Genomic DNA, 25,031 nt, shown 5'->3' on the forward strand with positions numbered 1-25,031 from the left:
ACCTCCCCCTTGTATTTCCTGCTTTTGTGCATTTTATCAAATGACCATCCATCAGTACTGATATTTTTCAAACTACACAAGAATTGTATGATTTGTACTTGTATCACCGGTTGTCCTGATTATATAGTATGTTGAATTGCTCATGTACCTATACTCCCCATTATTATATGTCTTAGTAGATTGCACAGTGATTGTTTGTTTCCCCCGCCCCCCACCCCTCATGTGAATTTGGGGCAACTTATTGATTTAAATAGGCTATATTTCCTGTCTGAATTTGTGTGCGGGGAAACTCTGTGAATTGCCCCAAGTGGAAACAAACCCGTAGCACTTTTTTTTTTCTTCAGAATGCAAAAAAGTGGGATGCCATTGACTTGCATTAGATGTGCAGGAACACAAATTCGCAAAAACGCAAATCACAAGAGCAAATTCTGATAAGATGCTCAAAGTAATTTTTTGGGTAAAACAAGATTACAGAAGATGCTTTTTGAAACAGCAGTTTCAGTCAGCTGGGATAACAGCTTATATGAAATATCTCTTTAATAGCGGAGTAGAAACAATAATTTATTTAAACATATTCATAAAATGATACACATAAAATCATAAATACAGAATTCATATTTTGTGAATTTCCTTTCACATTACATTCAATACTTTACCTCACCTTACAATATAAGTATTTTCATAAACCTGTGTTTGCTAGAGGTCCCTGATTTGGGAGATAAGATGAGAACTTATTGTAGTCTTTGAATATTTTTTTCCCTTGATTATCATCTATGAAACATTGATTAAACTGCTATTAAAACTGCTATTAAAAGCACTGTATAGTTGAATGTGTTTAAAGTCTTTTAGAATTTTTTCACAATTTTGTTTTACATTTCCTAGTGTGTGAACAGTGATACATAACTTCACTTAGCCATTCTGTTGTCTTTAAATATAACATTATTGTGTAGGTGAGTCAGGCGAGTGGCTAGAGAAAATGTTCAAAACATCTACTTGGATTACATTTTAGAGGGAGAGCAAAAAAAAAATAATATGTACAAGTTACAGATGCTGTTTCTGTCCAGTCCAATAACAGTTAATGGGGGCTTATGTAAAAGAAATATCCATGCCTAACACCGATACAGAGCCTGCAGGAAAGTGTGCTGGATAGTTTATCTCCTAAATATCCTGTTAGAAATGTCATTTCCTCTCTCATAGAGTCTTGTGACCAGTTATGTCACTTCCTACAGGGGACTGACTCCATATTATTCAATAACAGATCAGGGGAGAGGCTGCAGCACTCAACAAGGCTTCCCTTCAGGCTCTGAACTATGAGTATCCCCTGTTCATAGAAATCTATTCACTGCACATATTCTGCACTCACTTCAACATATTGAGTCCAAACCAAGAATCACACAGATTTTGTGTGTGTGTGTGTGCAATCTAGACTAATCTGGAGCAACACTGTATCTCTTTTTCCTGACATCAACTCTATATTGTATCTCACTTGCTTCAAAATTAATAAAATCTGGTTGTACTTTTGTTTACAGTTTTCATAACTCAGTGGGCTTTGCAGTCATATATAGCCTGGCCAAAACATGGCTGCATACGGCCTTGGCCTAGGATGCTTGATACTGTGGCAACAGTAGCATGGTAATAGGTGATGCAGAAGGTGTCACCACACAGGGACCCCTTGACCAAACAGATAGGCATATGTGGGACCCACCTTCGAGCAGTACATTTTTCTTCGATGGTGCCATAGTGATATTGATCACCTCTATATGAGCTTTGAATAGTGGCAATTGTTAACAAACAGATCTCTTTCTTATCCCTCTTTTTCACTGCAACAGCACAGGGACCAGTGTAAATGCAAAATTTGCACTAGTACCCTTGGCTACACCAATATAACATTGTGTGGCCTTTTAAATACTTGATGATGACATGGTATACCGAATACATAGACTTTTACAATACAGTATAATTTGGCACAGTATGAGGTAATGGCCAGCCTCATGCTTGCAGTATACCACTTATTTTATACAGTAGGGTTGGCCTGGTTGCATGTTATTCACCCTGATATTAGTCATTATACAGCATTGTATAAAAGAGCTGAATCATCCATCTATGATGTTCTTTTTATTGCCAATGATAATCTTAAGCCTTCACAGAGAAAATCAGCGGAGGAGAGGTCCTGGCAGTCTTTAGGCCTCCTCTTCTTCTATTGTTAGGTTTCCCTGATTTATTCTGCCCAGCTGGCTTTTTTTTGTTTGTTGTTGGTTTGTTGCCCACTTGAGTTTTGGCTTTCTGGTCCAGTGTTTGAATAGCTCTTTTCACCCAAGCCATGTTGGGATCGGCACAAATCTCTACACCTTTCTTTGTCACAAACCTAGAGAAAGAAACATACACAATATATGAAGAGGGGGCTTCACTCAGTACTGTTACGGTTTCTCAAAAATATTCAAAACAAATTCCATTCAGTCTACCAAAATAGCATCATGGGCAATATGCAATTTGAGGTGATAGGAAACTCAATATTTAGGAGCTCACATTAATCCAATTGCCAGCTCCACCTGAGCAATGTCTGAGCGAAAAGAGGATAACTTGGGCGAAAACTAGCTATTTGCTCCTCTGTTCCATGCGATGGGAAGCAAACCATTTGCGTTGAGGAGCTGTCCTTCAGCACCACAGCACAAATGCCTCAGTCCCCTGTGAAAAGCACGTGCACCCAATGTTGACCACAAGAGCCAGCCGACTCCCAATCATTTAACCAAAGCATGCCAGGCTTTGCTGGCATCATCGTTCCCCATTGTCTTCCGTCACTGTGAGCCCACTGCTGGTGGTCTCCTGTTCTTTGTCTAATGATGGAGTGCTAGCAAAAGCATCAATGAAGCTCCAGCTGGGGCTCCTCATTCTGGTGGTCTCCTGTTCTTTGTCTAATGATGGAGTGCTAGCAAAAGCATCTTTGAAGCTCCAGCTTGGGCTCCTCATTCGTCCACTAGGTGGACCACTGAGAATAATGATGATTCTCATTGAATTCATAGATTAAACTAACTAACCGGCTGAGTGATAATTCCAATTGAGTTAGGCGATAGTCCTGTCGCCTAATTTTAGAACTCCGTAATTGCATAGGGCCCCATATCAATGTAACAATAGTTGAAGATTTGCCAGTAGTATTCACAAATAAACATTGAATTAGTTAATAAGAGATAATCTGGCCATTAGACACCAGGAAAGCTACATTGGGGAGGGAGGGGAAAATAACTAGACACCAGAGAAGCTATATGGAGGAGGGCAGGGGGAGCACAAGGCCCCAGGGAAGTCATATTGGGGAGGGAGGGGGAAAGCACTAGACACTAGGGAGGCTTTATAGGTGAAGGAGGGGGAAAAAATAGAGCAGTTATATGGGGAGGGAAGGGGGAACCACTACACACCAGGGAACCATAAAGGAAAGGGAGGGAAGACCATCAGACACCAGGGAACCATATAGGGGAGGGAGGACCAATAGACAACAGTGAACGGTATAGAGGAAGGAAGGTGGACCACCAGACACCAGAGAATTGTGAAGGGCCAGAAGGGAGGACCACCAGACAGCAGGTAACTGTATAGGGGAGAGAGGGGGGGGGGGGCCACTAGACATCATGGAACTGTATGGAGGAGAAAGAGGAGTCTCTAGACACCAGGGAACTGTATAGGGGTGAGAGGGGGGGGGACCACTAGACATCATGGAACTGTATAGGGGAGAGAGGGGGGGGGGGGGGCACTAGATATCATGGAACTGTATAGGGGAGAGGGGGGACCACTAGACATCATGGAACTGTATAGGGGAGAGAGAGGAGTCTCTAGACACCAGGGAACTGTATAGGGGTGAGAGGGGGGACCACTAGACACCAGGGAACTGTATAGGGGATAGAGAGGAGTCTCTAGACACTAGGGAACTGTATAGGGGTGAGATGTGGGACCACTAGACATCATGGAACTGTATGGAGGAGGATGAGGGGAACACAGCATGTAAAACTGAGTCATGGCTAAAGGTGTGGCAGAGACAGGTAGTGTCCCTTTTTTCTGGCTCCAAAAGTTGGGAAATATTTAGTTATCATAGCCCACGCCCTGGGGGCATCCCAGGGATGCTAAATAAAAAGGGGAATTATAAAAAATGTACTTCAAATATGATTAACTACTAAAAGATAGTGACAGTTAAAATAATGTAAAGTACTGCTCACTAAGCACAGCCTTGATATGGCATGCAGTGCAGATGTGTGCCTGACAAAAGTACAAGTTAATATTTCTACAACATACTTAGTGATATATATATACATATCCCTGAGGCTGGTTTTACACTTACTTTTTTGTGTTGCGGTGGGCAGGCCCGGATTTACCTCACAGGAGCCTATAGGCACAGATGTCCTTTCGCTCTAGACTCCGCCCTCCATGAACCTACAAACCCCCACCAAACTTCACCCTAAGTGTGCTGGCTCTCCCAGCTGTCACTTCTCCCTTACTTCCCTTGCCTGTCATAGCATTAGGTTGCCAGAAGTACCCTTAATATTAAGTAGCTAGAGGTGCCCCCAAGTATTATGTAGCTAGAGGTACCCTCAGTATTAAGTAGGTAGACTGAATGGGATTTCATCAGTGGAATGCCGAGAGCCAGGTGAGTAAACTCTTATTTACACTCTGCTCGGGATGCTGCATTGGGGAGGAGGAAGGTAGGCACTCGGGGTGGGGAGTGAGCCGCCTTTCCATCATCAGGCGCCTGTAGGCATGTGCCTACAGTGCCTTATGGTAAATCCGGCCCTGGCGGTGGGTATGTGATGCTCCTGCCACATCCTACCGCAGTGCAAACAATTAGAAACATTTGACCCTGCAACAGAGTGCACCAACAGGGTCATATGCATAGCGACGCCCCCCGCTCTGAGACATGCTTCCTGCTGGGCAGGAAGTACATCACAGGGATTCCTGTTGCCCGAACATGCGCGCCACACTGCGCTCCCCTTGATTAAATTTCTGCGCCGCTCATTGACTCCATTGACTTCCTCCAGACTTTGCATCGGCTCGATAGCAATTCAGAAACTTCCAGCGCTACACGATGCAGTACGTGTAAAAGGCCCCACAAACTTACATTGCCATTGTGTTACCCAGCAGCAAAACAGTTACTCTATGCAATGCATGCTTACAGTAGACTCCTAGAGTAAAAGGGGCCTTAAATGAAGGCAAAATCCCACATACTGTTATTGAGTTAGTCTTTCTAGTGATTATACTTACAAAACTGCTTTAATGGGATGATTTTGTCTTCTGTAACTCGCCAGCAGATTCACTTTCACTCCCTTTTTTTGCACTTTTAAACAGGTACTCGGCTCAATATATTCATATCCTAAACATAATGAACAAACAATTTTTAATTAAGGATTTTAAGCTGACCAGCGTAATTTTCAGGCATTTTATGGAATTTTCAAGAAAACTGAGATGTATAGATCTAAAGAAATGTTTTATTTGAATTTTCTATACAGTTGAACATTTTATCAAACAATCATAAAAAAAATCTAACCATTCAATTGTATCATGTATGGCTACCTTTACAATACCCACTGAGGTCAGAGGATTAACATGCAATGCTGCCAAAACTGTTGTAAAAAGAATGTGGTAAAGATGTCCATTAGGTAATGCAGGCCTGACACAAAAATGCTGCTGGACATATCAGAGTTTCAGGTAACAACCTCCTGTTCCCTTACAAGATAAGCTTAGTTCCATTTGGTAGGATGGGTAGAGGTGAATGCAAGTCTATGTATCTCATATTCTTGTCCAGTCCCTCCTCCGCTCCTTCAGTTCCACCTTCACCACAGTGTCAGTCAGGCACTACCTGGAGAATTTATGAGCAAAAAGACAAAGGCCACTATTCACTAAGCTTATCCTCTGTCTTTAATAATGATTCTGAGCTATTTTTACTGTTATCACCATGGTGATAAATCATGTAGTATTCACTAAGCAATTTCATGTAAAATTAGGATTCTCTCCTTAAAGGGGAACTTCAGCCTAAACAAACATACTGTCATTAAGTTACATTAGTTATGTGAATTAGAATAGATAGGTAATATAATCTTTTACCCACCCTGTTTTAAAAGAACAGGCAAATGTTTGTGATTCATGGGGGCTGCCATCTTTGTCATGGGGGCAGCCATCTTTTTGGTTGAAAGGAGGGGACAGGGAGCATGAGACACAGTTCCAACTGTCCTGTGTCCTGATAACCCCTCCCAGCTGCACATGCTAGGCTTCAAATGTCAAATTAAAAATGTAAAAAAAAAAAAAATTTGCACCAAAACAGCAGAACGAGAACAACAACATCAGAAATCCCATCATGCTTTGCACAGCATCAGGGTAAAAATGCCCGGGCAGTTTTCTTCTGCGTAGCTAAAAATGAGACTTGTTTAAGAGAAACAAAGTTCTGATGCTGTGAAACTGTTAAAGAAACACCAGGCCTTTTCAGTGCTGCTGAGTCGATTTTTAGTCTGGAGGTTCACTTTAAGTTAAGGAGTGATTCCTAAAGTTAACGACTGAATCCTATATTTTACCTATTAAAAGTGTTTACATGTAATAAAAGTTATGTCCAACTTAGGGTCAGGGTGGTAAAGCCACATACTGTAACAGTTTTCCTACCAATTCTTGTGTTTAGCAGTTTGGCAACGCACAGGTTTGCAGAGACATGAGTCACACACAACTTACAAGCTATATCTTATTACAGAGAATTTTTGTGCTGCACCACACAGTGGTCTGTGGCTTGGTGCAAGATTTGTTTTGCCTTTGTGCATTTGTAACATTACTTCCAGGAGCCTTGCATGTGTGTTTGTGGTATCTAGAGACCTTCAGCTCAGCTAAATACAAACCTACATGTGTCATTCTATAAATACAGTGGGCTTTTCATACGCAGTTCCACATATACAGTGACTTGCTAGATGGCTGCTCAAGCCTACACAGTGGAGTTGGTTATAGTTATTTATGACTTTGTTCCACATCATATCATTTTATAAAGCTTGGTAACATCTCACAATGCGTGCAGCTTCCAAATACAAATAATGTATTAGTAACAAATATGATGTCACTGTTTGTGGTTCCGTGGAGACCCTGAGGACCAGGGGCGTAGCAATAGGGGGTGCAGAGGTAGCGACCGCATCGGGGCCCTTGAGCCAGAGGGGCCCCGAAGGGCCTCCCTCAACTGCAGTATTCGCTCTCTATTGGTCCTGTACTCATAATAATCACTTCAATAGATACTTTGAATAGTGGTAATCATTAACAAACTGTTCCCCATCCCCTTCTTGCACCTCTGAGACTGTAGTTGCCATTGGCAGGTTTTGGTGCGCCGTATCAATTGTTATGTATAGAGTGCTTGGGGGGCCCCATTGTAAAACTTGCATCAGGGCCCACAGCTCCTTAGCTACGCCACTGCTGAGGACTTATTTTTACAGAGAGGCTACCACTTTCACATACAAATTAATAAACTCATATAAAGATAAGAGCATGCTGTCCACACGTACATTAAGCTAAATAACTTCTCATACCTGTCTTATGATGGCCACTATTGATCCAATCTTTTTTGTCCAATCTTAACCTCCTTAGCGGTAACTCCGTGTGTGACACGGGGTAAGCCGCCGGAGGGTGCCGCTCAGGCCCTGCTGGGCCGATTTACTTAATTTTTTTTTGCTGGACGCAGCTAGCACTTTGCTAGCTGCGCCAGCACCCCGATCGCCGCCGCCGCGCGCCCGATCGCCGCTATCCGGTGCGGCGCGCGCCCCCCCCCCCCCCAGACCCCGAGCGCTGCCTGGCCAATCAGTGCCAGGCAGCGCCGAGGGGTGGATCGGGTCTCCCAATGACGTCCCGACGTCGCTGACGTCGGTGACGTCATTCCGCCCCGTCGCCATGGCGACGGGGGAAGCCCTCCAGGAAATCCCGTTCTTTGAACGGGATTTCCTGATCGCCTATCGCCGGAGGCGATCGGCGGGGCTGGGGGGATGCCGCTGAGCAGCGGCTATCATGTAGCGAGCCCTCGGCTCGCTACATGATTTAAAAAAAAAAAAATTAAAAAAAACCGCTGCGCTGCCCCCTGGCGGTATTTTTCATACCGCCAAGGGGGTTAAGGTGGCCACGAATGATACAATTTGCTGAACAATCCTTTATGACCGATTCTTCGTACAAAGGATCGAAAGTGATTATTTGGGACCACTAATGGCTAAAAATCTCTTAACCAATCCGATCAGATTAATGAAATCGATCCAGTTCAGAAAATTTACTTGTTAGTGGCTACCTTCACCAAATCTATGTAGTAGAATGGTAAACTGAGTGAATATACTGTATTGAATGGATACTTTCGGCAGTCCTATATTAAAATTGGACAAAAAGGATTGGATCATTAGTGGCCACCATTAGGCTTGGTACACATCTCATCAGATTCCTCGCAATCTACAGTAATCTCTACCACAGTTGCAGGTTTAACCCATTTAGGACTGCCCTGCTCTGGACACGTCAGGATCAGAGCCTTTTTTTCAATCCTACATTTGTGATTACTGTGACTGGCTCATATTGATCACGTGGTAAGAAACCAATGAAACTGACTCCTTATGGGCAGGAAGAAGCTCAGCTGTCGCAGGACAGCCAAATCAGTGGCAGCAGGGAGCAAAGATCGGTTCAGGACTACAGAAAACCGTCAGCATAGATTCTATGCCACATTAGAGGTAGGGAGCTGCAAGTGTGGCGTAGAATGAAGTGACCCAAAATGTACTAGAGTAAACACTTAAATCTGTCCATTATGGGGCCCTGATGCTTACAGATCCCCTGTTTACACTCCTACCCCTCCCCCGTTCTTACTTACCACTAAAGTCAATAAAACAGCCATATACAGAAGCCACAGCAAGGAGCATTCTGGGCTTGTGCTCTTCAGAAGAACTGCCTTTTCTGGATATTAAAGCAACCTCAGGGAACACCTGTACTGTGCATATACTAGATGGTGGGGTTCAGTCTAGATGTGTATGAGGGTAAAGGTTAGTTGATTTGGGGATGTGTGAGGAAAACCATGCAAATATGGTGAGGATAAGCAGGTAGAGTCCTGGCTAAGAATCAAACCTTGGACCCTGTAACTACAAGGCTAGCCACTCAGCCCCCATGCCACCTACTATAAAATATTTTCAAGCGGAAGCATACATGCATTTGCATATAACATTCATACACTGCATATAGCATTCCTACACTAAATCAATCTCAAACTCCCCTGCTCGGTTGTACACATCTAATTCATGACTGATTTTGCCCTCAAATTCACAATTAGACATGTCCATTGAAAAAGACAGTAGATGGACTCAGTGGATTGTAGATCGGATCCACGGTGTTGTAGCTGCAGAATAGTGTGAATCAAGCCCAACGGTTTCCCCATGCCACGGGTGGCAACTCACCCCTTAGAAGGCAGCAGTAGATGTACATGGCAGCATTACTTAACACTCTCAAATTAAAGGAAATCTAAAAAAAAAACAGTTTAACTTACCTGGGGCTTCTTGCAGCCCCCTGGAGTCATCCTGTGCCTGCGCCGTCCTTCCAAATCCCTCCGGCCACCGGCGGTGACCTCTGCAAAGCTAGCCAGCCACGTGCATCCTCACCTCGCTCCCGGAAGTGTTCTGCGCATGTGCAGTATGTGGAAGTCGGTACCGGGCCAGCGGGAGCACGATCAGGGTGTGCGAGGCTCGGGGCAGCGCATGCGCAGTAGCTCCCAACTGGTGGTGACCGGCCACTTTTTGCGCTGCTTACCGGAGGGACTCAGATGGACCTCATGGGCACAGGATAACTCCAGGGGTTGCTTTAGTTACTCTTTAAAGTTACCCTGGAATATTTAAAGGGGCGCTATGGCAAAAAATTGTAAAATTTAAAATATGTGCAAACATAGACAAATAAGAAGTACGTTTTTTCCAGAGTAAAATGAGCCATAGATTACTTTTCTTCTATGTTGCTGTCACTTATAGTAGGTAGTAGAAATCTGACAGAAGCAACAAGTTTTGGACTAGTCTATCTCTTCACGGGGGATTCTCAGCAAGGCTTTTATTCTTAATAAAAATATTCCCTAAAAAGGATTTAAACATTGATGCTGGCCAGCTTCCCTGCTCACTGCACAGTTTTTTGGCAGTGGGACAGAGCAACTGCCATTCACTAAGTGCTTTTGAAAATAAATAAATCCCTGATAATCCCCCCCCCCCCCCCCCATGAAGAGATAGACTAGTCCAAACCCTGTCTGTAGTGTCAGATTTCTACTACCTACTATAAGTGGCAGCACTATAGGAGAGAAGTAATTTATGGCTCATTTTTCTCTAGAAAAAACGTACTTCTTATTTCTTTATGTTTGCACATATTTTACAATTTTTCACCATAGTGCCCCTTTAATAGCTCTAATTAGGTGGTATAAAAAAAATGAAGTTGAAGATGGAGATTATTCATAAGAGCTGTATATTTGCAACATAGGCAATACACTTGAAAATGATTTGTGCAAATTATAGATTACTGTAAAAATACTCATAACAGTAACATGGCCTGTGCTGGATGCAGTGGATGCAGGGCCATATGAACGGTATGCCCTGTGTGCTCCAGTGTTCAGCTCAACGTGTGATGGTAAGTCAGACAATGCCTGCCAACATCGTAGCTTAATGACTGATTCATTTTAATTATCCAGCATGCATTATGAAGCCGAAATGGCAGTTTTTGAGTCACTGAAACTTTATTCGTTTGTTGCTTAGTTACAGGCGTATCATGAAAACAGGCATTCTTGTTCCATTTTGAGAAACAGTACGCCAATTACAGAAAGATGAAGCATCATGACCTGAGTATCCAGGATACAGAAAAGGCGTTTTGTTGAGTCAAACAAGCCAATATATAGAATCAGTTCCTCAAAAACATGTTTCTTCACTGAATCACATTCCCGTGACTCCCCTGACAACAGACTGAGATTTACCTGCAGGGCTGACATATTAGCATGGTTTATTATAGATATCAGTAATCTGAGAACTCCAGAGTACCGCTGGCCAGACACTTAGCTACATCACCATACAGCATGTACTCTGTACACAGGCAATAAACAAGCAGTGACACCTGGTGAAAGCGACACAAGTGACAAACACAAGTGTCACAAGTCAGACTGTCGGATGTCTACTTACACAAGTCTTGTGATGGTTCATGTGAGGAGCAGTCATAGCATGAATATGTAAAAATGAAATGCTGATTTCATTTTGGTGGATGACTCCTTGAGAAACTATCTATGAAGTTCGGAACAGATGATTGTCCACCTTTTATGGTAATAAATGTCAACATGTTTTTTTTCTGTTCACCATATTCATGAACGTGCCAAAACAGAGTATTATCTTTCCTTCTGTTCTTCACTTTTGCTGCACTCACACTGCACATAAAAATGTGACTGGCACTGATGTGAATAGAATGATCCATAAGTCCATTCAGAACGAATCTACAAGGTCGGTTCCAAAAAGTAGAACTCAAGTTTGAGTCCTGACCTGCATGACTTCTCTGGATTGGCCTGACGAAGCGGATGCTCAAACACCAAACAAGTAGCGACGTTAAATGTAACAGAAAACGTATGAAAAAATGAAATGTTAACGTAACAACGGATCAGTTCTTCATCCATCCAGTGGGAACCAGGCCTTACTCCACGTTTTCCATTCACCAATTCTCAGAATATCTCCATATTTATAAAAAGGTGAAACCTGTGCATGTAAAAGGTGGACTCCTTTTCACCACTCCTTGGATACTTTGATAAAAGTCAATGAATGGAGCTTCTGTTCTCCACTATGACTCTAGTACAGGCTTTCTCAACCAGGGTTCCTTGAGTGTTCTGAAGGGGTTCCTCTGCATTTCCCCCATTGTGGGGGAAGTATAATAGAGCACATTATAATAGGGAGTACTGTAAAAAGAAGCACTAAATTGAGGATAAGGAGACAGTATAATGAGTGTCACTGTAATCGGGGGTAGTGAAATAAACAGCCTAACCTACTTTTAAAGACCATGGCTCTGGAAAAATAAATGCAGGGCTTCCTCAAGATCAAAAAAATTGTTTGCAGGGGTTCCTTGAGAGCCAAAAGTTATTTGCAGGGTTCCTCCAGGCTAAAGTGATTGAGAAAGGCTGCTCTAGTATGTAGCAGGTATGATGGTATAATGCCTATAAACGCACACCAATATTTCTATGATGTCAGATCTCCTGAACTCACCTTGACTTATAGTAGCGGAGAGGACTATCCCCAGCAGGATAACATGGATGGTTGGCATTTTCAGCCTGGTGCAGAGAGGGGAGCTCACAGATCTGTGGATTCCTGAGTTTGAAATGAGTTTAAAAGTGACTGGCTCTGGCTATTAATTGAGAGGTGGCAGGTGGAACATGACACGTTCTGCTGGTAGGTGTCGGCCTGCCCCCTGATTTGAAGCCCCCTCTAAAAGGGAATTTTTGTTGCAGTGGACAAGTACATATAAGGTAACGGAACGTAAGGTAACCTCAAACCCCTGAGCCTGTTATAGTGGAAAGTTACAAGTTCTCATTCTTTCATCTTTCTTCTGGTTTCTTTTTCCTGTGAGAGTACAATAGAAAGTATGAGTATGTAGCGATGCTAACCACTGCTTAAGATAGAAAGTAATATTTATACATGACACTCAGTCACTCACAGGTATGACAAGCGGTGCATATTAATAAATGTACTTTTTCCTACTGTCACTAGTGACCATTGTCCACAGAATCTGTGTTGTCACTATTTATGGGCTGCAGTAGCAGTAGAGAAGTGCAGTGCTGGGGAATATTAATTTACCAGGGAGACCTATAGGAATAATTGTTTGGCTAGCAGGTTGCTTTGTGCTGAAAAAAGGAATGACGGACAGGCAAAGACATAAGGGATTGCTTCCTAAAAGTCTCATTTTTCACCTTACATACAGTATATTTTTTTAGCATTTTCCAAGCAAATAAAAAGCACTCAAATGAAGTTGTTCTTGCTAACCAAAGGTCACATGATGATCAGTACTACTTATTCTGTTCATGAATAGGTTATTGTGAAAAGAAGTCACTTAAAGGATACCCATAGTGACATGATGAGATAGATATGTGTATGTACAGTGCCTAGCACACAAAACATTAGGCTGGGTTCATTATTTTTTCTTTCTCTGCCTGAAAGCGTTAAAAATCGGGTATGCAAGTGACCGTTTCTGTCTGCTAAACAGAATTTTATGGATCTTCAATAAAGCTGATTTATACTTGGATGTGGTGCGGGCCATTATCAACAAACATAACCCTCATTGATAAGGAATTACAACCATAAAGCTTTTTCCTAGCAGAAAATGTCTTCTGAGAGCAGGAAAAACATAAAAAGGGTCAATAGTTTATAGATTTTAGCTCTGGCATACTTCAATTAATGTGTCCTTGAGCAGAAACAATGGAACGGTGAAAACTTAAAAAGTAGATAAAATAAAATAGTGGGATGTCTAAAAAGTAATTTTTAGGAGAGAGAGAATAGATACACTTGATTATCTCATCAGTTTATTTTCCCCTCGTGTTTCCTTTAAAGAGGAACTTTACTTTAAAGAGAACACGAGGTGGGTTTGATGAATATTATCTGCATACAGAGGCTGGATCTGCCTATACAGCCCAGCCTCTGTTTCTATCCCAAACCCCCCTAAGGTCCCCCTGCACTCTGCAATCCCTCATAAATCACAGCCACGCTGCTTATACGCAGCTTGTCAGAGCTGGCTGTGTTTATCTCTATAGTGTCAGTCTGCTGCTCTCCCTGCCTCCTGCAGAACTCCGGTCCCCGCCTGCGTCCCTTCCCTCCACGCTGATTGGAGGGAAGGGATGGGGGGCAAGGACCAGAGCTATGCAGGAGGCGGGGGAGCAGCCGAGACTGACACTACAGATGTAAACACAGCCTCACAGCACGGCTGTGATTTATGGGGGATTGCAGAGTGCAGGGGGACCTTAGGGGGGTTTGGGATAGCAACAGAGGCTGGGCAATATAAGCAGACCCAGCCTCTGTATGCAGATAACATTCTTTAAACACACCTCGGGTTCTCTTTAAGTGACGCTTGCATGTACTCTTTCCACCTAACATTATTCTGTAGGAGCCGCCAAAAGTAGGTAGTGGGCAGTGGCATAGCTAAGGAGCAAGTTTTACATTGGGGCCCCCCCAAGCACTCTATACATAACAATTGATACGGCACACCACAACCTGCCAAGGACAACTACAGTGTCAGAGGTGCAAGAAGGGGATGGGGAGCAGGTAATGTTTATTCAAATCATCTATAGAAATGATTATTACCAGCACAGGACCAACAAAGAGCTAATAATGTGGTTGAAGGAGGGCCCTCTTGGAGCCCCTCTGGCCCAAGGGCCCCAATGCGGTCGCAACCTCTGCACCCCCTATTGCTATGCCACTGGTAGTGGGGATGTGATCCTATTTCCAAAACATAGTGACTTGCAGCCGGGAGAGGAGGCGGCTGCACACCCCAATACCTACAGATAATGGCAGGCGGTAGAAATGCAGCATTGTGATGACCTCATGGCTGGATTTGTACTCTTTACCGCCCAAGGCCACTGTCTGCAGCCGCCAGTTGACAACCCCCCCAGTATAGATATCCAGATGACCCTTCCCTCTAGTATAGGCGGCCAAATGACCCTTCCCCCCCCCAATCCAGTATAGGTAGCCACATAACCCTCCCTACCCCTCCAGTTTAGATAGCCTGATGACTCCCTTCCCTTCAGTATCAGCAGTCTGAGACCCTCTCCCCACCCTTTCCTCTAATATAAGAATCTAGATGTCCCTCTCCCCTTCTGTATAGATAGCCTGATGACCCCCCTCCCTCCTCTCTTCAGTCTAGGTAGCCAGGTGACCCTTCCCCCCCAGTATAGCCTGCTGCCCACCCGCCCTTCATCTTGTGGTGCCCTAGGCCATGGTGTATGTGGCCTTGCCTTAAATCTGGCCCTGGATGACCTAGTCAGCTGTAGCCTGGCTGTGCCACTAGTGTTTAGCAGGGCTTTTAGATGCTCAGTTACTGTGCCTGTTAGATCAAGTTGAATTCAAAGGCAGAGAGGAAAACTGAAGACGGGTGAAGGGTGGAAGCAAAGGCAAGGTGCACACACGGAGATAATCATACTGGAGCTAGTGCTCTAGTGGCTAGTGCTTGCCCTGAAGACTAGTAGGGACATCCTCAGCATCATTGCACACTATCATGTATCAAGAGAAAAAGACAGCACAATGCCAGCTGTCCCACCGTGTCTCGGGAGCTCTGTAATAAAAATAAAATCAATTACAGACTCTGGAATATAGCAACAGACATGCTATAGATGGCTGTGGAAGTGGGCATGTGACTGACTTGCCTCCAGCACACAGATGCTCAGCTTCTTTGAAAGGGCCACGCCCCATCCACAACCCTCCAATCAGAGGTTGGATATATGTCCATTGGTGAATGGTAAATGGACTCAGCTCATGTGTGAACACAGCTTGAGGGCTGGTGCACACCAAGGGCTTGATTCACTAAACTGTGATAACTCAAATATCACACCTTATCGAAAATATCACACCTTATCAAAGTTAACATGCCGCCTTATCAGAGTAGCATAGCGAGCGCTACAATCTTATGCCTGCTAATTGGCAATAGCATTCGTCCTGCTCTGAGCCCCTGCAGGTTCATAGCACTCGCTATGCTACTCTGATAAGGTGTGTTAACTTTGATAAGGTGTGATATCTTTGAGAAGGTGTGATATTTGAGTTATCACGGTTTAGTGAATCAAGCCCCAAGAGCGCTTCTGAGTGCTTTTAAAAAATGCCAGCGCTTTGAAAAGTACTTGGCTAATGTATTTAAATGGGATGGATAACACCAGAGTGATGTGATTTTTTTCCCAAACGCAAACGCGGGTCCTGCAGCATTTCTGCTGATTTCTGAGGTGATTGAGCCTCAATATTAAGTATAGGAAAGTGGAAAATCGTTCTGAAAAGCGCTAGATCAGAGCAATTTCCAAGCGTTTTTGTTACATAACCAGTACACTAGCAGTTGTACTGCACCTAAACAAAAAAGCTACACAAAAATGCTCCAAAAATCGTTAGGGATAAATAGAAAATTGCTATGCACATGCCTAGAATCGCCATGAAAAATCGCTTCTGAAAGCGCTGAACGTTTGCAATTACACTAGCACTTTTAGGTGTGCACTGGCCCTTAGTTTGCGGGACAAGCAGACTAGTGAGTCACCTCAAGCACACTAGCTTCATCATATCCAACACAATAGCCCACAAGCCAGTAGCATGTGATCCTGATCATCAATCAGCGGCGGGACAAGGTCCTCCAGCACCCAAGACTGAGACATCAAAGTGTGCCCCCTCCATCCCTCCCATCCCAGCTGTCACGCACTGGTTGCTATTAGACTGAGAGGCGATTCAGAGCCCCGAAACACCTTAATCTATAGTTATCTGGCTTGCTGTCACACCCATGTATCTCCTTTTCTTATTTCTCTGGGAGCTAGTCTACTTTAGGGGACCCACCGCAAATCCCCATAGGCACTTTCAGCTGGGCTGCAGAAACGGAACAAATGTCCGCTTTCACCTTGTTTAAACCCCCACAAGCCTTATACCCATGGATAGGTGGGGGCGTGCCAGCCTCTGTCAGCAGCTAACAAACCCTCCAATGAGGAGGAAGAAAGGACCTGCACAGCAGAACGAAGATGGCCGACGGAACCGAGATTAAGGCCGTTCGGCGGCTCCTACACAGCCAATTTCAACTCTATTTTGACCGAAAACCTCACAATTCGTTACAGGATATGCTTACCTATCCATGGGTATAAGGCTTGTGGGGGTTTAAACAAGGTGAAAGCAGACATTTGTTCCGTTTCTGCAGCCCAGCTGAAAGTGCCTATGGGGATTTGCGGTGGGTCCCCTAAAGTAGACTAGCTCTAGATCTTTTGCGGTTCCCACCTTTTCTTTTTTTCATTTTAGTTGTTTTAAACTTGGTTTTATACACCTCTGGGTGCCTCTTACCCCTTTTGTAAAAAGAGTTAGTGTGATTCCTGGTAGTAATTACTGCCTCCAAGTATCTAAATGAGAGAGACCAGGAGCCCAATGGTGCTGTATCGTTTGTACAAATTGGTATACTGAGATGTAAGTATTATACTCACAAGGGTGGGTTGCAAAGATCTGCAACCACATAGAGCCTACCGGAAAATAACCATTCTCACTCGGTATTCCAGGTCCGATTAGCCGGTTCTGGTTGGTCGCTCTCTTTGGATATATTGGAAACACTGGAGTTTGAAATACAGGACCCTGAAGGGTTATACCTAGTCTTAAAACAGTGTTGGAGGCACCCTTTATATCTAATACCAAGTGTATATATGTTAAGAGTAAATGAATCCTACCCTCTTAAACGACAAAACACAAAGGTAAGTGTACGTTTTATTCATGCACATGAAACAATGCGTTTCACGGGTGCTAGCCCGCTTCCTCAGGTCAATACAAAAGTGCCTTTAGCAGCAGTAAATCACAGACTTGAGCGCGTCTTTAATCTTACGCTCTTTGTGCTTCTCACCCTTCTCTGAAGGGGTGTTTTTGGTATTTTTGGCCTAGCCAAGTCTAGTACCAGTGTTTTTTCTAAGACAGCAGCTGCATCCAGCACATCCCGGATACCTGAGTGGAGTCAGGTTTGTGAATCTCCACCTGTTTCTAGTGGTTGGTTGCCCCCTTTGCAACCTACCTTTGTGAGTATATTTTCCTTCCATACACATTACTCATTTTTGGTGGCGAATTGCGCTATTTGGGCTCCTGTTGTCTTCGTGCTTCCTTTTCAAGATGTCAAGTCACCCTCTCTCTTTGTTTAGGCAAAGCAGTCATTCTGGTGGGAATCTAAAGTGTACAGAGGCCCCTATTCTATTACCCTCCCCCATGCAGCGGCAAGAGATACAAATTAATCTCGTCTGAGCTCCAGGCGACTCCATTGCTCTCCATCTTTACCACTCTCATTCTTGCAGCTCTTGTTCTGCCCAGAAACCACCAGCTTACCCCAAACCCCTTGCAGAACTTCAGAACTGCAAATTGCTAATCACAATCGCTTTTGTAATCGCAAGCACTAAAATAAAATTGCTACAAAAATGCCAGGAATAGATGCTGACATCACTTCGCAAAACACTAGCAAAAATACTGAGCAACTGCAATCAGCGATCTATAGAGGTTCCCAGACCTTATGCTGGATACACACGGTGCGTTCGTGCACTCGATTTCCCGCTCGATTCCCGTCGATTCGTTTAGTTCCAACATGTCCGATTTGGATTTCGATGGATCGTTAGGTCGATTTGGCATACTTTGCATGCGAATCGACCTAACGATCCATCGAAATCCAAATCGGACATGTTGGAAATAAACGAATCGACGGGAATCGAGCGGGAAATCGAGTGCGCGAACGCACCGTGTGTATTCAACATAAGGCCTTGTTCACATCTAGTAACGCAGATGGCTGTGCGATCAGAACGCAGCACATCCGATCGCACGCCATCTGCGCCACTGCCCGCTGTGCTGCTGATCCCATCCATTGACAGTGATTGGATCAGCTCTGCGCTTCCGGGCAAAATGCAGACAGCAGTATGCAAGCGCTTCCCAGCACATCGTACTGCTGCGCAGCGCAGTAGATGTGAACGGTACTACCGTAGAAGGGCAGTCTATGCCCTTCTGCCGTTCCTGGGTTTCAGCACATCATACGCGCTTCCATATCCACAAGGAAGCGCGTATGATGTGAACGAGGCCTTATTCTGGTTGGACTTGGTGGACAGATGTCTTTTTTTCAACCAAGCTGTGTAACTATGAAATGACCAGATTATACAACACACTGGCATGGCTGCTGTGCAGACTTCAGAGAGTTAAAATTATACTTCTTAAAACGGAACTTTAACCCAGGATCACCGGCGTAACAATAGGGGATGCAACACCTGCCTCCGTGGGGGGGGGGGGGGGGGAGGCGGGGCCCGCTCAGGGACTTTTTGGGGGGCAGGAGACCCCCTTCCTCACTTTGGGCTCTCCTCTCAGCGCTCCCTTCCTGCAATCATTAGTGGCAGCGGACAGGCGGCGGCAGGCTGGAAACATACCTCCATCGTGTTGGAGGTTCCGATTAGTAAGTGCTTCATGTTTCTTCCTGTGTAAACAGGAAGTAGCATGAAGCTCTTAGAGATCGGAGACCTTTTGCAGGGGGCCCCGGGGATTTCTAGTTACACCCATGCCCAGGATTGAACTTCATCCCAATCAGTATCTGGTATCCCAGTTCCAACGAGAAATCTTTACCTTTTCTCGAGATCATCGGAGGGGTTGGTATGGCTGATATTGTGGTGAAATGCCTTTCACAGTGTGATGTCATGACCATGGTCCTGACAGTTTGCTGTCTGTGAACCTCGTTGCATTGTGGGAAATAATGGCTTTTTCCAACTGCCAAGCAAACAATATCTCCTTCTGTGCACAGGACTTTCAATAACAAACATTCCATACCGATCACCTGGCAGAACCATAAAGGTCGCCATTAGTGATCAATCTCAGAGTGAAGTCAGAGAGAGGCAAGACTTTACAATGGCAGTGGCGTAACAATAGTGGCTGCAGCCCCTGAACCCATGGGGGTGGGGGGCCGGGACCCCTCTGGGGGCTGTTTTGGGGGGCAGGAGGGCTCACAGCATGAGGGGAGAGCATGGCCACACATCGGCAGGGAGGGGGGACAGTCCCCCCATCACCTTGGGCTCTCCCCTCAGCGCTCCCCTCCAGCATCAATCACAGGGGCAGGAACACAAGCGGCGGGCAGGAACACATACCTTCATGCATTCCACCACCGGAAGTCCTCGCTCTAAGTGTCTGATGCTACTTCCTGTTTAAACAGGAAGTAGCGTTAGGCACTTAGAGATTGGACCTCCACGGTGGATGGAGGTATGTGTTCCTGCCTAAATAACTGTCTAATGAATAACACTGACCAGGGCCGGATTTACCATAAGGCACTGTAGGCATGTGCCTACAGGCGCCTAATGATAGAAAGGCGGCTCACTCCCCTGCCCCAGTGCCTCCCTTCCTACTTCCCTATGCAGAGTCCTTATGTGAGTGTAGATGGGGGGGGGGTTACTCACCCTGCTCTCTGTATTCCTCTGCCGAGATCTCCCTTCAGTCAGGGGGCACCTCTAGCTACTTAAAGGAGTTATCAGGCATTTAGTACTAAAATAAGTGCTACTTACCCGGGGCTTCGTCCAGCCCCAAGCTCCCAGCATGTCCCTCGCCGCGGCTCTCCCCGCAGCCGTTCACTGCCTCTGCCTCCTGGTCCGCGGTGATGACGTCAGGTCGACCTGATTGACAGCCGCAGTACCGCGCCTGCGAGCGGCGCTGTCAATCACCGCCACGTGGACCGGAGCGTACTGCGCAGGTCGGCCTGACGTCATCACCGTGGACCAGGAGGCAGAGGTGGCGAACGGCTGCGGGGAGAGCTGGGGCAAGGGACATGCTGGGAGCTTGGGGCTGGACGAAGCCCCGGGTAAGTAGCACTTATTTTAGTACTAAATGCCTGATAACTCCTTTAATACTGAGGGTTCTCTAGCTACCTAATACTTGAGTGTACCTCTGGCTACTTTATATTAAGGGTACTTCTGGCTACCTAATACTAAGGGGCATCTGTAGCTACCTATGCCAGATAAGGGAAGTAAGGCAGAAGTGAAAGCTGGGCTAGTCAGCACACTTGCGGTGCAGTTCGGCGGGGGGTTGTAGGTTCATGGAGGGTGAAGTGTAAGACGCCAGGACATCTGTGCCTATAGGCTCCTGTGAGGTAACTCCGGGTCTGACACTGACTCTTTGAATTGAGACTAGGCATATGAGTTATGAGACTGCTGGGGTGTTCTATTTTCTGATGTTGCTACACATACAATTAGTTATCTCATAAATGTATTCTCAGTTCAGGTTAGTTTTCACACATACTGGAGCTCATATTAAACTCTTCCAGTCTTCTCTCTTATATTGGTGGAAAACATGCAGAAAACTGCATCAGTCTCATTAGTTTATTCGAACAGACAGCTTTTGCTAGAACTCCCTCAGTTCACGTGACTCACACAATCACAGTATTGCACCGGACATAAAACCGGATACAAAAAAAACCAGTTCCCTTTTTTATGAAGGGAGGTAGGGAAGCTCCTATCATGTGTCATGAGGAAAACGTTTCGTTATTACTTGCAAGGTCTATGTTCTATAAAAAGCGCTCAAGTCATTTACATTTCCGTTTCACTAGTGAAACAATATTTAAAGTATCCATTATCTAGAATCGGCGTTTATCCAGGTATAACTAAGGCTACCGAATCCAGTGATTTGTCTGAAATACGTATTATAATAGTAAAGTGCAGGCGGGGTTATTTTAATGCCCTAGACAAGGCACCAGTTGCATAGGGGCTGCTATAGGGGCCCATAGCCGAGGGGGGCCCAGAGGCAATGGCCGGCGGTGATAATGGGGTCCTCAGTAGTCCACCTGAGGTGCAGAGTAATGCGAGAGGAGCAAAGGAGAGAGGTTATCTATATTTGGGGCTACGTAATACTGTTACCCCTCTGGCTACCTTTACTGAGGGCCTATCTATTGCTGGAGGCTCCTCTGACTTCCCATACTGGGGGGCTACCAAATACTGGGTGTGCAGCGGGCTACCTTTATTCGGGAGCACTTTTGGCTAGACATACTAGGGAGCTACCTAATACTGGGGGCACCTCTGGCTGCTAAAACTCGGGGTTGCCTAATTCTGGGGGCACCTCAGGCTATCTAAAGTGGCTGCTTAATAAAAATGATGAGCCATTAGTTTTGGATGACTACCTTCTGTACACACTTTTTCCTGTCTCAATTAACTAATTAACTGACACTTTTCTTTTTTTGGGGGGGGGGGGGTTGTAGAAAATAATACAACATGCATTGATTATTCATTTATTGACAAAATGTGATGTACTTTTTTAATATGGGTGTATGTGAGGTTATGATTACGATTTTTTTTTTCACTAGTATTAATCAAATATGGTATAGGGTTTTAACTACCAACTGTAAAGGCTCATTCACACTACAAGAGCTTTTCTAAGCACTTTCGGATTTTAGAAGCTCTTGCTAATGTTATCCTATGTGAGTGGTCACACTGGAGCAATGTGATTTTGTAAAAATCCCCCATAGCATTGCATTAGCAAGAGCTTTTAAAATCTGTAGCGCTTTTAAAGGAAACCTAAACCCAATTGAAAAAAAAATGAGTTTCATTTACCTGGAGCTTTTACCAGCCCCCTGCAGCCACCCCGTGCCTTTGACGTCACTCCCGGATCCTTTGGTCCCCCACTGCCAGCTAGTTTCGTTTTTGCCGACTCACCACCACGCATATCATTACACATGTTACTGCGGTGACAGGGGGCTGGTAGAAGTTCCAGGTAAGTGAAACTCATTTTTTCAATTGGGTTTAGGTTTCCTTTGAGCTCTTGCAAATGCAATGCGATGGGGGAATTTTAACAAAATAACATCGCTCCAGTGTGAACACACACATACGATTACATTAGCAATGTAATCACAAAATCACTCAGAATAGCAATTGTAGTGTGAACCAGCCTTAAGAACATTGGTGCATTAGTCATATGATAAGCAGGTTCTAGTGATAAGTAATGTAGCCGGTATGACATTACAGAGTTTCTATAAATAGAGATAATGGAGCCTTGTAAAGGCAATAAGTACTGGCTCAGCCTCAGTCGGGGGGGGGCATGGAGGCTGTGGGGGTCTCAGACCATATTTTGTTGAGACCACATTTGTTGGGGGGTTGTCATGGGGACTATACATGTTGCATAATTCCCGGGAGGTGTGCCCCCTAGCCATGCACATATAAAAACGGTGCAGGGAAATTTGGGTGCAGGGTGAACCAAAAAGACCTCCTGATCTAGCTATACTTCTGCCATCATCCTTAAAGAGAACCTGAACTGAAAATGTAAAGTCAAAATAAACATGCACACATCATACTTACCTCCTGTGTAGTCTAATCATCAGTCTTTTTCTCCTCTCTGTGTTCTGTTTGTCCACTGTGATCAATAGAATTTTCCATCCTCCATTTTAAAAATGGCCATTACCCCATAACAGCTTCCTGGTCAGCACACTGTAAAAACTGTAATATCACCCACTTGAGCCATAGGGAAACATGAACATTACCTTGCATATTCAGTTGTAACTGACAGCTGCTGATATATACCGTAACTGACAGCAATGGGTATATTTCAGTTCTGACAAAATATTGTCAGAACTGGAAGGGATCACTGTAATAAGTAAATGGTGAGCCTCTGAGAGGTACTGACGGTGAGGTTAGTATGTAATATTCATTTGCAGCTATGTCATGTGTTTATTTTAAATAATTTTACTCTCTTCAGGTTCCCTTTAACTATTCCCCTACTAGTAACCTATTCATTTCCAGGCATAATTTGAACTCTGGCTATTGTGGGTGCCCAAATTACTCAGTGTAATTCACATTACTGTGAATAGCAGCCCCCAAATGAGCAGGCGGTAGCTGTCTCAGCCTTGCCTTGTTGGTCACCAGCCATGAAAATGCTGATAGTCACATTAATAATATTTCACATTCATTTCCACAATAATAATGTCCGACTTTAGAGCGAACATGCCAAAGAAAATCATTTTGTTGTAAGTAAGTGTAAGCATTTTTTGCTAAATTTTGCAGTAAAAAGAAATGTATTTATTTTTTTGCCGTAAAAAAATGTTTTCACATTTTCGCAGTAAAATAGCAATTTTTCGTAAAAGTTGCGAAAATGACTGGCAAAAAAATTTCACGCAACACTGGTGGGCACCACAAGCGAAGGGAGTGTCAACATTGGAGGGTCTCTACCAATATTCCTTATGTATTTATAGTAGGTGTCTGACTGCTCCATAATAACTTTGTTGCCTGCAGTTTCTGCTTTATAGCTTGCTTGTTGTATTGTGTCTTGGGACTCACATATGTGAAGAGACATCTGTATGTGCTGTACTTGAGCAGTGATCTCATGCTGCTACAGATGAATCATTGTTTGACATGTGGTGGAAAATATACCTTTTTTAGATCCCCTCCCACAGTCCTCACTGCTGGCTGCTATTATTCTTTTAGTATTATTCACACACCGAGGTGATGTGTAGGGAATAAGAGGAGGTGACAAACCCCATTATTTTCTGCAAAGGGCAACAGTAACCAATATACATTCCAATAGATGATAATGTCACAATGAAGGGCAGTGTGCAGAACTAGCATGCACATGATGCTGTGTTACCATACAACTGGAAAACTACAATAAATATGTATGTGTATGTGTGCAATACAGAATTAACTCCAAAACCGAGAGCCTTGTCACATGAGAGACTTAGTTGTTGCTGCTAGTTGCAGTTACTGAAATGCTATACAATGTAGTTGCTAACAACTCTGACACACAAGAGCAGAAGCAACCAGTGGCGGCGCCACGCTGGGGCTTACCCAGGCTTAAGCCCCAGCTGGCAACTCATTAGCCCACCTCAAATCCCCCCGCCGGCTGTGTCCGACCCGACCTGGCTCGTCACTCTCTGGCTGCACTGCAGTGAGTGGAGCCGAGGGCTGCCTGGGAGTCTGGGACTCTGGGAGGAGGGCGACTGGGAGAGGGCTTGGGCTGGCCTGGCACCCACCCCAGCAGCGATCAGTCCCACAGACCCACCCACCCTGGCCGGCCGACATGTCCGCTTCCGTTCTGTCCCTGGGCCGGGCGCAGGCTCAGCTGAGTCACGCAGAGCGGCCCGCCCCAGGGGTAACGTGGTGGTGGCGCCTCGCCGGCACCGCGTATAGCGGCGTTATAAAAGTGTGTCACGTGACAACGTCCGGCGTCACGTGACACTTGCCCGCCGCGCAGCCAGCTAGTTGCCGCCGACATGAGAGTGTCTGACTGCGTCACAGAGTCAGACTCTCTCTGCGGGCTAGTCACGCGGTGTGTGACAGTGTGACACCCAGGCACCGACACACGGACAGCGGCAGCGCACTTACGGGGCTGGACTCTGGAGCT

At 44.9% G+C, this 25,031-nt stretch overlaps 1 protein-coding gene across 1 annotated transcript; it reads right to left on the reverse strand.

The window, feature by feature from the left end:
• Positions 1-2,102: 2,102 nt before the first annotated feature.
• On the reverse strand, positions 2,103-24,720 carry LOC137570442 (eotaxin-like). Its single transcript, XM_068279110.1, has 4 exons — positions 24,694-24,720; positions 12,216-12,569; positions 5,239-5,347; positions 2,103-2,365 (listed from the first exon to the last, which is right to left on the reverse strand). The coding sequence occupies exons 2-4, from the start codon at positions 12,271-12,273 to the stop codon at positions 2,134-2,136; spliced, it is 399 nt and encodes a 132-aa protein (XP_068135211.1). The 5' UTR covers positions 12,274-12,569; positions 24,694-24,720; the 3' UTR covers positions 2,103-2,133.
• Between the last annotated feature and the right edge of the window lie 311 nt (positions 24,721-25,031).

This window comes from Hyperolius riggenbachi, chromosome 4 (genome assembly GCF_040937935.1).
Source record: "Hyperolius riggenbachi isolate aHypRig1 chromosome 4, aHypRig1.pri, whole genome shotgun sequence".
Taxonomy (NCBI): domain Eukaryota; kingdom Metazoa; phylum Chordata; class Amphibia; order Anura; family Hyperoliidae; genus Hyperolius; species Hyperolius riggenbachi.

What these genes read in the sequence shown, in the direction of transcription:
- LOC137570442 (XM_068279110.1), bottom strand. Translation starts at nt 12,273, where the DNA reads ATGCCAACCATCCATGTTATCCTGCTGGGGATAGTCCTCTCCGCTACT. An exon ending in CTCCGCTACTATAAGTCAAG is followed by an intron (nt 5,348 to 12,215) that starts GTGAGTTCAGGA and finishes CATTATGTTTAG; the next exon opens with GATATGAATATATTGAGCCG. An exon ending in CATCCCATTAAAGCAGTTTT is followed by an intron (nt 2,366 to 5,238) that starts GTAAGTATAATC and finishes TTCTTTCTCTAG; the next exon opens with GTTTGTGACAAAGAAAGGTG.